Source organism: Ochotona curzoniae, unplaced genomic scaffold (assembly GCF_017591425.1).
Source record: "Ochotona curzoniae isolate NIBS_2020 unplaced genomic scaffold, NIBS_Ocur_1.0 contig_4792, whole genome shotgun sequence".
Taxonomy (NCBI): Eukaryota; Metazoa; Chordata; class Mammalia; order Lagomorpha; family Ochotonidae; genus Ochotona; species Ochotona curzoniae.
This window is the reverse complement of record NW_024466389.1, coordinates 12,734,968-12,750,596: the sequence shown is the minus strand read 5'-3', so window position 1 is coordinate 12,750,596 and position 15,629 is coordinate 12,734,968. Positions and strand designations below refer to the sequence as shown.

General features: G+C 42.0%; 1 protein-coding gene across 2 annotated transcripts in view; it reads left to right on the top strand.

Annotated features, from left to right (window-relative positions):
- The window catches only part of EIF4G3 (eukaryotic translation initiation factor 4 gamma 3), a 336,540-nt gene that overhangs the window by 317,529 nt on the left and 3,382 nt on the right, over positions 1-15,629 (top strand). For both annotated transcript variants that reach the window (XM_040988037.1, XM_040988036.1), the window contains 4 exons: positions 160-258; positions 7,380-7,526; positions 12,485-12,566; positions 13,904-14,050. In XM_040988037.1, coding sequence (XP_040843971.1) covers positions 160-258; positions 7,380-7,526; positions 12,485-12,566; positions 13,904-14,050 — 475 coding nt within the window. The remainder of the gene's footprint in view (positions 1-159; positions 259-7,379; positions 7,527-12,484; positions 12,567-13,903; positions 14,051-15,629) is intronic.

The following is a 15,629-nucleotide window of genomic DNA, read 5'->3' as shown; positions in this document are numbered from 1 at the left end:
TATTCAGACAGCTCAGTTTGATAGTCAAGATTCCTAAGAGATTAATCCCATATCAGCAAATAAAATTAGTGTTATAAGGTCTGCATTTTCAACTTCAAGCAGGCCTCCTTTTCTTCTTCCGATGTGAAAGTAAATGCATCGGACTTGTCTTTGTTTTAGAGCCATAAGAAAGTGGGAGTCTTGTGGAGGGAAGCTGACCTGAACTGGAAGGACTTTTTACCAGAAGGGGAAGATGTACATAATTTTCTCCTGGAGCAGGTAATTGAGAACAAGGTTCACATTCTTCTGTTTAATAGAAATTGGTCTATTTTATGAGAAGAAATGAAAACAATTTCATTGGTATTCCAGTCATTAACATTCTATCAAAATTGACTGTTGGTCCAAGGTGTCATTTTATGTCTGTGGTTTGCAGATTTTGGGTGAGGAGATGAATTGGGGTTATATTTTATTTTAGAGAGAGCAAGCACTTTCATCTACTGTTCATTACCTAGATAACTGCAATGGTTAGGTCTGGACAAGGGCTAAAGCTAGGAGCCAGGAACTCAATGCAGGTTTCCCATGCAAATGACAGGGACCCATTTACTTGAGCCGTCACTGCCTTCTAGGATCTGCATTACTGGGAAGCTGGTGTCAGGAACCAGATCACTGCATTTTGATACTCAAGCGTCTTAACGACAGAGCCAAACATGTTGCCCCTATGTTTATGCTTTTAGCCAATCCAACTACCCAGTCTTTGGTGGTAGGTTAAAAACGAAAGAAAGGGCTAGCATTGCATGGCAGCAATTTAAGCCATTGCTTCTAATAGCAACATCCCATAATGACATACCAGTTGCTCTGCTTCTGATCCAGCTTGCTTCCAGCGTGCCTGGGAAGCAGCAGATGATGACTGAAGCAGTTGACACCCATGTGAGTGACCTCGTTGGAGTTCCTGGCTACAAACTTCAGCTTGGCCCAGCCCTGACTGTTGGTAGCCATTTGGGGAGTGAACCAACAGTTAGGCATCTCTGCCTCTATTACTCTGCCTTTCAAGTATATAAAACTTTTTATTTAAAGTAAGTTGTTTAAAATGTTTAAGTAATTTTAAATGTAAAAGTAATTTAAAACAAAGCTGGTATTGTGACATCATGGGTAAACTACCACTTAGTGTTCATCATCCTATATGGGCACCAGTTCAGATCCTGAGTGCTCAAATTCTGAACCCAGCTTGCTGATAGTGCACCTGGAAAAGCAGAAGATGACCCAAGTGCTTAGGCCCTTGAACTCACATGGGAGACCCAGAAAAAGCTGGCTTCAGTTCCTGACTTGAGTCCGTCCCAGCTGTAGCTATTGCTGCCATTTGGGGAGTGAATCAATAGATATCTCACTCTGTAATTTTATCTTTGAAATAAACTTTTAGTGGGTCTTCTCCCTTAATATTCCCCTTTAAGCATGAAGAAAACAATATGGAAATAATAGTCTTACCCACTTTCTTAAAGCCCTTGAGCCTTTTTACCCTAATTAACTATATAAAGATTGTCAAAAATATAATTTAAAAAAAAGAAAGAAACTTTTAAAAGTTTTTAAAGAAACTTGAAAAGAGTTAACCACATTTTAACAACCAGTTTGGTGTCAGTGAACCAAAAGTAAAATTATTAAGGCAGGACAATAGGACCAAAGTTGTAAGTCTTCACATCTGTGAGTCTGAAAACACGCAGAAGCAACAAGAAGTTACTCTGTGGTATAAAGGAAGCTCAAATGCCCATTACAGGGTAGAGGATTAAAGACAAGTTTACCATTTTAAACTCTGCAGATACATGAGCACATGGAAGTAGACACAATTTTATAGCCAGATCTTAGCTAACCTGCCTGTTATGTTGATAATTAGAGCCAGAAGTCCAGAAAGTAGAAGATAACAGTTTGATCCTAAACACACAATTATGGGGAATTTGGTTAGAGCAGATTGTAAGACTGTGAATCTGAGAAAAATGGCAAAACTTTGAAAATGACCCTGTTAAATCAAAATCCTAAAATAGAGGGGAAACTGAAGCCAAAATTACCAACAAAATTAGCAGTCAAGAGGAAAAATGACTTGGTGAAAAGAATCTAAAAATTATTTTTTTAAATAATTTTTTTATTTTTAATTGCAGCATGACAAAGAAGGAGACATTCCATCCTCTGGTTCACTCCCCACATTTTTGTAACAACTAGGGCTGGAGCCAGGAGCCAAAAATTCTATCTGGGTCTCCCACATGGGTGACAGGGACCCAAGCACTTGGGCCATCTTCCACTGCCTTCACAGACACATTAGTACAGAACTGAATCAGAAACAGAGCAGGGTAGAGTTAAACTAGCATCCTGTATAATACATTGGTGCCACAAGTGGCAGCTTAACTCACTGTGCCATAGTGCCATTCCCTAAAAATGACTTTTATTATTCTGAATACAGACTTAGATTTGTTTTCTGCATATTTTAGAGCAAGCCTAGTAGGGGAACTTGGGAAATTCCCCTGCTAGACTGTAGATGCTGCTGGTGAGCACAAGGGCTGGGACTAGAGGCAGCCCAGCCAGGCTGCTGTACCTGTTGGCATACATGTGAGCCAGATCTGGGGGAAGGCCAGGCCAGACCAGTCCACAACAAACACTGACTCAAGCAAGAGCCAGGCCAGGGCATAGGCCAGGCCAGATTGGATCACATCACCCACCAGTTCACTGAGGCCTTAGAAATATACCAGACTGGGCTAGGGTGCTGCACCCTCCAGCAAGATTTGGTACTGGATGCATGCTTGGCTGAGTCAGGCTGTAGCACCTGCTGGGATGAGCCATCTCAGACTGGGCTGCAGCACTCTCTAACACAGACAAGACCTGGGACTGGGAGCAGACCTGGTAGGGGTTCTTTAGGGACTCCCTTGCTTGGCTTCTGCTTCCACTGGCCAGTGTGAGAGCTGGGACTACAGGCTGGTCAGGCTTGGGCTGGGCCAGGCTGGGCCATGCTGGGCCATGCTGGGCTGGGCTGGGCTGCCACACCCACTGGCATAAGAGAGAGCTAGAATAGATGTGGGCCAGCCAGTTTGGTTGCAACTTATATCTGGCTGAACCGTGTTATCCCCTGGCAGATACAAGATCCTGAGCTGGCAGCAGGCCTGATTTGGGGACTGTGGGCACTCCCCAGCTCAGGCACCCAGGTTGGTCATGGCATCAGCACCCATCAGGATGCATGTGGGCTGGATCTGGGGGCAGGTCAGGCTGGGTAAGCTATAGCACATGGGTATACACAAGAGCCAACTAGAATGCAGAACAGACCAGGCTAGGTAGGCCCCAGCACATACAAATACATGCAAAAATCAGCGCTAAGGGCAGATCTGGTGGGGGTTACTAAGGGTTGCTCCAGGAGGCTGTGGCAGCCAGTGGTGTGCATGAATACTGGGCTGGCTGGGCTTGAGGACCAGAACTGACCAGGTAGCTGCATCCACCAATATGTGTTTTGGCTGGTATAGATGACAGATTGCACCATACCCTGCAGTGGCTGACACATACAAGAATCAAGTCAAGGGGCCTGGTGGCATGACCTCTCTGTATATCTGACTTTGTAATAAAAACAAATAAATCTTTTAAAAAAAAAAAAAAGAATCAAGTCTGAGGTCAATCCAGGCAAAGTTTCTTGGGGGACTCCATAACTAGATTGCTAGACTCAGACCCCAATCACACGGAAAATAAAAACATATGTGGTTCAACCTTGGATTGCCTGTGTAAGGACTGGGCCTCCTCAGTGCCATTGCCTGTGCAGTGAAAAGTATGCCCAGATGCACACAGGAAACTTGACAGCCAGCTCATCTAGGCCAGCAGAGAACATTGAGTGCCTCATCAGAGGATGGAAAGCAGAACAGGTTGGACAATTCTCCTGGCCAAGTTTTACAACATGTTCCTGGGTGTGTGGATGCACTAAAGTGGACTTTTTCAACCAATAAACCTTGGAAAGATTTTCTCATCCCTGGAATAACAAAGGTAGCAGCTTCTCAGAACTTCTTTGGCCATTTAGCAAGTGAACCAGCAGATGGATGGAGGGTTTTTCTATCTTTCCCTCTCTCTGTGAATCTGCCTTTCAAAAACAAAAGGCTTAAAAAAATAGCTACCACCCAAGCATTTGTAAATATAACCTAAATCTCTCCCCCCCAAAAAAGATATAATTTATGATAAAAGCAACAGATAGTTGTTCATATGGTTACCATATGACTCAATAATTCTACTTCTGGATATATATTCAAGAAAAATGAAACTCTATGACACCCTGAGTTAATGTTAACTCAGGTAGATTCAGATTTCCGTTTTCTACAACCTAAAATATGACTTGAACCTGAGTCTTAGACCTACATGGGTGGTTACAGATGGTGTCCCTGGCTGCCGCCTTCAATGCCTGGCAAGCATATGGAGAGAGAACAGCAGATGGGAATTGCCGCTTTGTTTGTGTGTGTGTTTGTGTGTTTGCCTCTCAAAAATCTTAAGTTATGCTTGTAGTTGTTTAACAGTTTTTGAAAGAACAATACAAAATATTACATTCTAGAAAACCTGGACTTATATAACCTAACTTTCGGCTTTGATGTCATTTTTGTGGGAATCCAAAATTAGTATGCAAGAATTGGGAAAAACTTTTGGTATTTAGATCAGATAACTTCTGTAAAAACACAGAGAAGGGGCCTGGCTCAGTAGCTTAGTGGCTAAAGTCCTCACCTTGCAGGTGCTGCAATCCTGTATGGGTGCCAGTTTGTGTCCTGGCTGCCCCACTTCCCTTCCAGCTCCCTGCTGTGGCCTGGGAAAGCAGTCAAGGACGGACCAAAACCTTGGGACCCTGCACCCATATGGGAGACCCGGAAGAAGCTCCTGTCTTTGGATCAGCTCAGCTCTGGCTGTTGCGGCCACTTGGGGAGTGAATAAGTGGATGGAAGATCTTTCTTTCTGTGTCTCTTTCTGTCTGCATATCTGGCTTTCCAATAAAAATAAATAAATCTTAAAAACTCAGGGGGAGGCCCGACGGCGTGGTCTAGCAGCTAAAGTCCTCACCTTGAATGCCCCAGGATCCCACATGGGCACCAGTTCTAATCCCGGCAGCTCCACTTCCCATCCAGCTCCCTGCTTGTGGCCTGGGAAAGCAGTTGAGGACGGCCCGAAGCCTTGAGACTCTGCACCCATGTGGGACACCCGGAAGAAGTTCCTGGTTCCCGGCTTTGGATTGGCACATCACTGGCCATTGCGCTCACTTGGGGAGTGAATCATCGGACAGAAGATCTTTTCTGTCTCTCCTGCTCTCTGTATATCTGACTTTGTAATAAAATAAATAAATCTTAAAAAAAAAAAAACTCAGGATTTATGGAATATTCTAATCAATTTCAGCAACCAATAGGAACTTGAGAGCTAGACACTAACTCCTTTGACGGTAGCAAAGGCTTTCGTTCAATTTCTTGTCATATTGTATAGTGTGCATCATTTTGTTAAGTGCTCACAAATTATTTTCATAGAGTGGGGTAAGTTAATCAGCTGAATTATGTAGGTTTCATACCCCCAAGTGATAGAAGTCACTTGGAGTATGTTACAGACTGTGGAAACTGCCTGGTCGCAAGAGTTTACAGCCATTGTATCATGCTTCAGTACATTAGTTAGAACGTAAGAAACAACCAATTTAATTTACTAAAACTCAATCAGAATAATTGTAGTATTAAACTGTTTCTGAAACACAGGCTTTATTTTAAATATTTGTCAAATGATCATTTTATTGATTTTCGTGACTTTTAAAATTTGCTTAATATAAGTGATATTAAGCACCTTTTCCTTTGACTATTGCTTTTAACCATTGACTGTTTCCTTAGTGGACTATGTTCCTTTTACATTTTATTTGTTGTACTCTTATTTTGTGAGACCATTAAGTCTTTCTTATGATATCAATGTAAAATGTTTCTTCAAAAATAATGAATAAAATGTTAAATTAATTTTATATCTGTATAGAAAAACATTAGTTAGAAAATATTACATAAGGGCCCGGCGCAGTGGCCCAGTGGCTAAGGTCCTCGCCTTGCACACCCGGGATCCCATAATTGCGCTGGTTCTAATCAGCCCCGCTTCCCATCCAGCTCCCTGCCTGTGGCCTGGGAAAGCAGTCGAGGACGGCCCAAAGCTTTGGGACCCTGCACCCACGTGGGAGACCCGGAAGAGGCTCCTGGCTTCGGATCGGCATAGCATCGGCCCGTTGCGCTCACTTGGGGAGTGAATCATCGGATGGAAGATCTTCCTCTCTGTCTCTCCTCTCTGTATATCCGCCTTTCCAATAAAAATAAAATAAATCTTTAAAAAAAAAAAAAGATATTACATAAGCGAGAGAAACAAAAGAGTGCAACACAATTAAAGTGTCTTTTCCTTTGTTGGTTGAGGGTGTAACATAGGAATATATCAGTTTGGGAGGTGCTGGATAAAATTTATGTGAATCATTTAATATTTTATTTATAATTTTTCATAGAGAAATTTAATAAAGCATGCCTACATGCCTATTGTATTATGCCTATGAAACTTGCTAATCATTTTGATTTCTAGATATTTTTAAAGATTTATTTATTTTTATTGGAAAGGCAGATTCACACAGGGAAAGATATAGAAAAAGATCTTCCATTCCCTGGTTCATGCCCCAGATGGCCACAGACAGAGATGAGCTGATCCAGAGCCAGGAACCAAGTGTTTTTGGGTTCCCCATGCAGTGCAGGGCCACAAGGCTCTGGGCTATTCTCTGCTGCTTTCCCAGGCCACAGGCAGGGAGCTGGATGGGAAGCAGAGCAGCACAGACATGAACCAGCACCCGTATGGGATGCCAGCACTTTCAACTGGAGAATTAGGCTCTGAGCCATCATGTTGATCCCTGATTTATAGATTGTAAAACTACTATATGAAAATCAAAACAATTTTAGCATTATTTATCATAGTTGGATTAAGATTGATGGTTTGATATATGAAAGACTTAACAAAGCCAAAATTTTTGCAATGCTGACAGCTGTTTTGTGGTGAGTCTAATATCAACTCATAGTTTACAGAAAGGGATTTAAATTGTACCGTTGGCTAGGGCTCTTCTGCAGCCTGAAGACCTGTGTCATGACAGACCCAGACTGGAGCGCAGAATGACTTGGAGGTAATCCTACCCACAGAGAGGCTTGTTTGTTTGTTTGCTTGTTTGTTTTTGTTTTATAAACAGAATCAGAAAGATAGAATCTAAAGATGGAGAGCTATTCAGAAGGATAAAAAGAGTGGCAGTCTTTCTAAACTCGCTTTGCAGATCATTGTAAAATCGAAGACATAAGCCTGTGACTTTGGTTTCTGCTCAGGAGGAGGATGTTGTTATATCCATGTGTTAATGTTTTGTGTTTCAGAAGTTGGACTTCATAGAGTCTGATAGTTCCTGTTCCTCTGAAGCACTTTCCAAGAAAGAACTCTCAGCCGAAGAACTCTCCAAGCGACTCGAGAAGCTCATTGTTGAGGACAAAGCAAACGACGAGCAGATCTTTGACTGGGTGGAGGTATAGAGACACCCCGATAGCTCTGCAAGAAAACACTCTGTGGGCACTGGGTTAGCTACCTGTCCTCTCCGTGCAGATGCTTCTTACATTTCCATGTGCTTGGAATTCTAAGGCTATTTTACTACTTTTGTGAGATTCACAGGCTTTCTTAAATTATTCACTGATGTTATTTTTTATTTTTTAGCTTTTGCACTCTACTGATCAGCTACTCTCAGTCAGGCAGTACCTGTTCTTTTATATTCTGTGGTTTGGTCATTTTTCTCTCATCCTGAATTTATTTGTTGAACAACAAAAAAATTAACATTTGTTTCTATGTATTTGTGTTAAATTAGAAGCTGTTTTAGTCTCCAAGAATATATTGGGTCCAAGTGGATTGTAACATTCACTTTCCATCTTTTTTCACTTTGCATAAGCCTTGTATTTCATAACATACCACCCTTGACCTCAGCCAGTTTATAGGTGTGACTGTATGAATTGGTAGGACCAAGGACAGAGCAGCATGCCTTCAGGGACCAGCACAGCCTTACCTCTGAATGACTGATGTCCCTCTGCTGTCTAGGCCTCCTTTCACCTTGCCTACAAGGGGTATCCGTTGCTAGAGAGTCTGTCAAATACTTAACTCAAGTCTGGTGGAGTTCTATCTAAGCTGTCCTGTGATGATTTAATCAAAATGAGAGGATTACTTTGCCATGACTTAGTTTTCTAGAGTAACCATCTCTTTCCTAAAATTTCTAAGCCATTTATTCTATAGTTTGTTCTAGAATTTAGGACAGAAATTACTATCAGACTTTCTGGCATATTAATGATATTACATGTGTTCTGTTTGGGAACTTAGGCGTGTCTGTTTTACATGGTTCTCTTTCTCCATAATTTTTCATAGATCACCATCCTTTCAGTACTTTTGTCCTTCTTTTTCTCATTGATTGCAAATCAGTGCTGTTTTTACCTCTTTTTCTTAGTTTTTTTTTTTAATAATTAATTTCTATGTACAGTGAATACCAATAGTTCCTTGTCCTTAAAGAAAAGACAGAGGGCAGATTTTCCTGGAAATAAAGTCTACCTAATAAAGATGACTTAAAATATATATAAAACAGATGCAAAAAAAGGATAAAAACAGTATCAGGGTCCACCATATATAGAGACATGTTTTCTAATACCAGCATTTGTTAAGTAGGACTTTGCTTAGGTCTCCGAATTAGCATATCAAATTTCCTTCCTTTTCATACTCACTTTTGCTAACTGTATTTATTATTCTGTATTTGTTTTAATTTGGGAGAGTGAGAACACATACATATAAACAGAACAGTCCACTGATTTGCTCCCCAATGCCGTGACTGCAATCACTAGGATTGGGCGTGGGCTGAAACCATGAGCCAGGAAGGAAATCCAGGCCTCCTGTCTAGATGGCAGAGACTGAATTATTTGAGCTTTCCAGAGTTTGCATTAGCAAAAAGCTGCAGCTGGAAATCAAACTCAAGGCATTGCTGTGTGGGAAGTGGGTGTCTTAACCTTTAGGTTACATACCCACCTCCTGTGGTGCTTCTGGGTACTGGAATTAAAAATGTTTAACTTGGGCCGAACATGATAGCGTAGTGGTTAAATCCTCACCTTGAACGCGCCGGGATCCCATATGGGTGCTTGTTCTAATCCCAGAGGCCCTGCTTCCCATCCAACTCCCTGCTAAGGACCCTGCACCCACATGGGAGACCTGGAAGAACTCCTGGCTCCTGGCTTCAGATTGGTTCAGCTCCAGCCGTTGCAGTCACTTGGAAAGTGAACCTTTGGATAGAGGATCTTCCTCTCTGTCTCTCCTCCTCTCTGTATCTGCCTTGCCAATTAAAAAAAAAAGTTTAATTCTGAGGCCGCCACCGTGGCATAGCAAGTTAAAGCCTTCTCCTTCAGTGCCAGCCTCCCATATGGGCTTACTGCATTGTCACTGCAGCTCCTTGCTTACTGCCTGGGAAAGCAATGAAGGATGGCTCTCCCCTGAGCCCATATCAATGAATTGGGAGAAGCTCTTGGCTCCTGGCTTCAGATCAGCACAAACCTGGCCATTGTGACCATCTAGGGAATGAACTAGCTGATGGAAAATACATACCTTTTTCTGCCTCTCCTCTGTAGCACTGCATTTCCAATAAAAATAAATAAATCTTTCAGAAAAACATGTTGAACTCTGGAGAAAGAAATATGAAGTTTAATTCTTAAGAAACATTGTTTGGAATTCTTGTTTTCTAATTACATTTAGGTAATTTGTTTTTCCCAGACTGTACTAAGAAGAAAATATATAATCCCTTGAGGATTTCCATTGATGTTCAGTATTTTAAATAGCTTTGTCAGTTTGTTTATTAATTATTGTTGAGCAAATAGTGATATGGTATTATTCTTTCATTCTTCAAAAATAATTGTTCAAACTTTGTGGAAGTAACTTCATCAGGGCTAGACCAGCCTAAGTTCATCCTAAAACAAGTGTTTTTGTAAAGGCATTAAGCAGTGCATGACTGTAGCACCAAGTCCTCATGCAGCCTTCCGTGTATGACTCTTGGCACCAACCCCCGACCTCAGCTGTCAGCTGTGCTGCTGTGTGGTTCGCATCCTTAGGAAAAATACATTTGAAATACGCTAATAAAATTTGGGTTGCTACATAGCCCTTCATGTTGAGCTCTACTGAGAGCCCACGGGCATAACTACCAACTGTAACTCAAGAGCCTGCCAGTTCCTGCCAAATGATGTTTCAGGTTAGACAGTCAACAGAAAGAGCGCTACTAGTTTATTTACCATAGTTCCAAAATTCATCAGCTTAAAACCCATTTACTCAACATTTCTAGATAGATTCTTTTTTTCTGCCATTCCTAGGAAAGACTAATAATTTTCTCACTTCTTGAAGGGTTCGTTTGAGGCAGTGCCTAAGATTAATCTTTAATTGATATTAAAATGAAGATGAAAAACCAATGTTCCTATCTGTATGACTAGTTGCACACCCCTGAGCAAAGTGTGGTCTTTAAAACACACTGCAGGGCCCGGCGCGGTGGCGCAAGTGGTTAAGTCCTCGCCTAGCACGTCCGGGATCCCATATGGGCGCCGGTTCTAATCCCGGCAGCCCCGCTTCCCTTCCAGCTCCCTGCCTGTGGCCCGGGAAAGCAGTTGAGGACGGCCCAAAGCTTTGGGACCCTGCACCCGCGTGGGAGACCCGGAAGAGGCTCCTGGCTTCGGATCGGCATAGTATCGGCCCGTTGCGCTCACTTGGGGAGTGAATCATCGGACGGAAGATCTTCCTCTCTGTCTCTCCTCTCTGTATATCTGCCTTTCCAATGAAAAAATAATAAAAATAAATCTTTAAAAAAAAAAAAAAAAAAACACACTGCAAGAGCCTTGCACAATGGCTCACTGACTAAATCCTCACCTTGCACACACCAGGGTCCCGTATGGATGCCAGTTCATGTCCCAGCTGCCCCACTTCCGATCTAGCTCCCTGCTTGAGGCCTGGGAAAGCAGTAGAGGATGACTCAAGTCCTTGGAACTTTCAGTGTAGGAAACCCAGAGGAAGCTCCTGGGTCCTAGCTTCAGATCAGCTCATCTTCAGCCATTGCAGCCACTTGTGAGAAGTGAACCAGTGGATGGAAAAACTTTCTATCTATCTCTCTTTCTCTCTGTAAATCTCCCTTTCCAATAAAAAATAAATAAATAAAACTTTAAAACACACTGCAAGAGCAGAGGTTTGACCTGATGCTCAAGAGACCCCTGTGCTTTGTCAGAGTCCCTGAGAGTGATGCCCAGCTCCACTCCTGAGTCTAGCTGCCTACTAATTCAGAACCTGTGTAAAGCAAGTGAGCATTCCCACAGGGGAGTCCCTGCCACCCAGGCAATAGGCGCCCAGCTTTACCCCAGACATAAGCCATTTTCAGAACCTGGGAAATGAATCAGAGGGTGAAGACCTCTCTGTCTCTCAAATAAATACTTTATTTAATTTAAGTACATTGAAAATATAGTGTGGTTCTGTTAAATATGAATTATGTTAACTTTATATGGATTGTATTAAGGAATGTTTTTAAAAGGATGTTTTCTGAAAACTACCTGCTATTTTAGAACATGTTTACATAGAATTGGTGGTGATGACACTGATTTTCGGTGAATTAGTGTATAAGAAACGTGGCTCTTTCTACCTTAGTACCAAGTCAGCCCTCGTTTAGGGAAAATGCTTCTGTTGTGCAAGGGTTTCTATTTTTTCTAGAAATTTATTCAGTTTTATTGGAAAGTCAGAGACAGAAAGGAGAGTCAGGACCCAGCATGGTGGCATAGCAGCTAAAGTCCTCACCGCGAACTCGCCAGGATCCCATATGGTCACTGGTTCTAATCCCGGCAGCCCCGCTTCCCATCTAGCTCCCTGCCTGTGACCTGGGAAAGCAGTCGAAGACAGCCCAAAGCCTTGGGACCCTGCCCTCATACGGGAGACCTGGAAAAGGTCCTGGCTCCTGGCTTCGGGTCGGCGCAGTACCAGCCGTTGCGCTCACTTGGGAAGTGAATCAGTGGATGGAAGATCTTTCTGTCTCTCCTCTCTGTATATCTGACTTTGCAATAAAAATAAATAAATCTTTTTTTTAAAAAAAAAAAAAAAAAAGGAGCGACAAAGAGAGGTCTCTCATCCACCAGTTCACTCCCCAAATGGCTGCAAGTGCTAGAGGTGGGCCAACCCAAAGCCAGGAACCAGGAGATTCCTCTGGGTCTCCCACATGAGTGCAGGGTCCAAAGCACCTGAACCGTCCTCTGCTGTTTTCCCAGGCCATAAGCAAGGAGCTGGATAGGAAGTGGAGCATCCAGGACTGAAACTGGTATCCATATGGCATGCTGGCTATGAAGGCAAGCATTAGCTTGCTGAGCCACAGCGCCAGCCCCACAAGGCTCTTTTTAATGTTTCATTTGTTTCTGGTTTTTTTGTTGTTGTTGTCGTTTTGTTACTTCAGGCTAACCTGGATGAAAGCCAGATGAGCTCACCAACATTCCTTAGAGCTTTAATGACGGCTGTTTGTAAAGCAGCAATTATCGGTAAGTGACATTTCTCAAGGCAGCTCTTAACACCCGAAATTCATATTATATCAACTACTGAATTTACACTGTCTTGCCCTGCACAGGCCAGGCTCTGGGCACAGGCGCCGTTTATCTGCAGTGCCTGGCTGTCTCCTCCAGAGAACCCAGATTTGAGCAACTGCAGCATACCTCGTGTTCTAAATTCCACAAAAGTACCTGCTCCTGGGCCTGTCCTCTACACTTCTTACATTTCACCTCCAGCGTTTAAAATGCCTTCTTTCCATTCATGAGTCACAATAAATGGATTGAATGTTCTGAAACTAGCATTCTAATTAGAAAATTCATTTTATGTAAATACTATGCAAACATAAGAGAAGCAAATGCCAGTATTGTTTACTGATCTTTGCTTTATGTGGTAAGATAATTTTATTGAATATTTACAAATTGTGTGGTTGGGTAGGATTAAAATTGGTAGATTCACTGCATATTCTACCCATCATACTGTATTTAATAATGATATCTGCTTCACTTCAGAGAGTAGTCCACATTTCTTTCACCTTTTCATCAGCCCAGAATTTGTCTCAGATTTGTCCTTGCATTTTAGAAAACAATTTCTTGCAACTTGATATAGATTCAGAACTATAAAGATTTCCTGTCAGATTTTGTTTTCAATGTCAGTTGTTTAACAAGGTAAACAACAAACTAAGGAGAAAGTCTTCATATAATTTTTGAAGATCATCTTCTGTTTCTTTGGAACCATAAGACTGATGTTTTAAAAATCAAGATTGAAAAGTACAAAAAGCTGCTTTTAAAACCAGAATTTTGTCTCAGTGCTAATTTACAGGCAACGTAAGACCTGTGCTTTAGGGCCTGGAAGTGGCTTTCTTTGGTACTTTGTTATATCTTTATTTCAGAAGACTTTGCGAGTGTTACTTACCACTATCTAATTATCTTTTGAAAAAAAGTTTGCACTAACTTCAGTTTCTTTTGTTAATGTTTTTATAAGTAATCTTTTTTTAAGTCCTGTTTTATATTATTTATAGATAAATTGTCGCTCATATTTACGAGGTAGAGTGATGTTTTATATGGGATGATTAATTCATCCAACAACACACCTATCTATCATTTTGTATGGTAAGAAAATTTAATTAATGTTACTTTGTCAGTTTATGAGGAAAAACACTGCTATTGTTTCATTGTAAGTAATGATAAATAATTGGATGCATGTCTTTGAGAAAAAGCCGCGCTCCAAATGCACCTTGCCTCCATTGTCACTTCCTAGGGAAGCTTTGGCTTGGGCCTTGGCTGTCGTGTGGGTTAGCTCCTTCAATGCTGGGTCTTCTTGTTCTCTCTAGCTGACTGCTCTACTTTCCGGGTGGACACTGCTGTTATCAAGCAGAGAGTGCCCATCTTACTCAAGTACCTGGACTCAGACACGGAGAAGGAACTGCAAGCACTTTATGCACTACAAGCATCAATAGTAAAACTTGATCAACCAGCTAGTAAGTGTACCTCTTATTAAAATTAACACATTCAATAGTTCAGTTTTATTCAAAGCATGGCTTCAGAGGTGTTTTGGTTTTGGAAAGAGGACAGTAGAAGTGTCTCTAGTAACTAACTAACAAACTAAATAAATAAATAAATAACCAACACCTTTAATGAATCTGAATTTTTACAAAGAAGTTTTGTTAAGAGACAAGAGAGAGACAGACCAGTGCTGTGATGTAGTAAGCTAAGCCTTCACCTGCAGTGCCAGCCTTCCATATGGGCACTGTTTCCACTTCCCATCAAGCTACCTGCTTAAGACCTGGGATAGCAAAAGAAGATGGCCCAAGGCCTTGAGCCCCTGCACCCTTGCAGGAGACCCTGGAGAAGTTTCTGGCTCCTAGCTTCATCTTGTCCCTGTTTCAGCCATTGTGGACATTTGGAGAGTGAACCCGTAAGTGGAAGATCTGTCTCTCTGTCTCTCCTTTTCTGTGTGATACTGCCTTTCAAATAAAAATAATTTTTAAAAAGAGAGAGAGAGAGAATAAAAAGAGACACAGAGTCCTCAACTCCTGCTTCACTTGCCAGTGCCCACAGTGGCCAGGGCCAGAAGCCAGGAAGGCAGTCCAGGTCTCCCACATGGTGACAAGAACCTAAAGACTTGAGCCATTCATTATCCCTGCTTCCAGGGGTCTGCAGTGTCAAAAAGCTTTATTCAAGAGTTTCAGCCAGGAATCAAACTCAGATCCTCCGATGATGTATAGCTCTTAACCACTGGGTTAAATGCCTGTTCCTGAATGCTTTATATTCTTGACTTAGATGAGAAAATGGCATGTTAGTACTAATTTAGGAGCAGGTATTCGGCAAGTAGTTAATATACCAATTAGGATGTCCAGATTTCACATCAAAATGCCTGGATTTGACTCCTGGCTCTGTCCCTGACTCCAAGTTCCTGCTAATTCAGACCATGGGAAGTGGAAGTAGTGATTCAGTAGCTAGGTTCTACTGCCCAGCTTCTGTCAGCCCTGTGGGAAACTTGGGTTGTACTCCCAGCTCTGGTCTCCTGATGAATAGGAGCTCTGTCACTCATGGTTTCTCTCTCTTTCTCCCTCTCTGGTCTCCCCACTGAACTAAGTTAGTGAAAACCAAAACTCTGTGTGTGTGTGTGTGTGTGTGTGTGTGTGTGTGTGTGAGAGAGAGAGAGAGAGAAAGAAAGAGAGAGAGAGAGAGAAGCCAGGTTTATAGTAACGATTTAATTCTCATTCTCAGTATAGCCAAAGAAATTTTCTACAATAAAGGAAGTATATTTGTACCTTCCAATGTGAATGACACTTGTGAACTAACTGTATTTGGTAGTTACACTTTTAAATATGGTCGTTCTTGTGAACTGAAAGTTTCACTTTTTGTTGTTGTTGTTTGGTAAAGTTAAATAGCCACATATGGAATAGGCATTGTGGTGCAGCTTATTAAATCGCTGCTCAGCATACCTACATCCTATATGGACTGCCTGGTTCAAGTCTGAGCTATTGCATGCGTCTGGCCCAGCTTCCTGTTAATAACCCTGGAAGCCAGCAGATAATGGCCCAAGGACTTGGG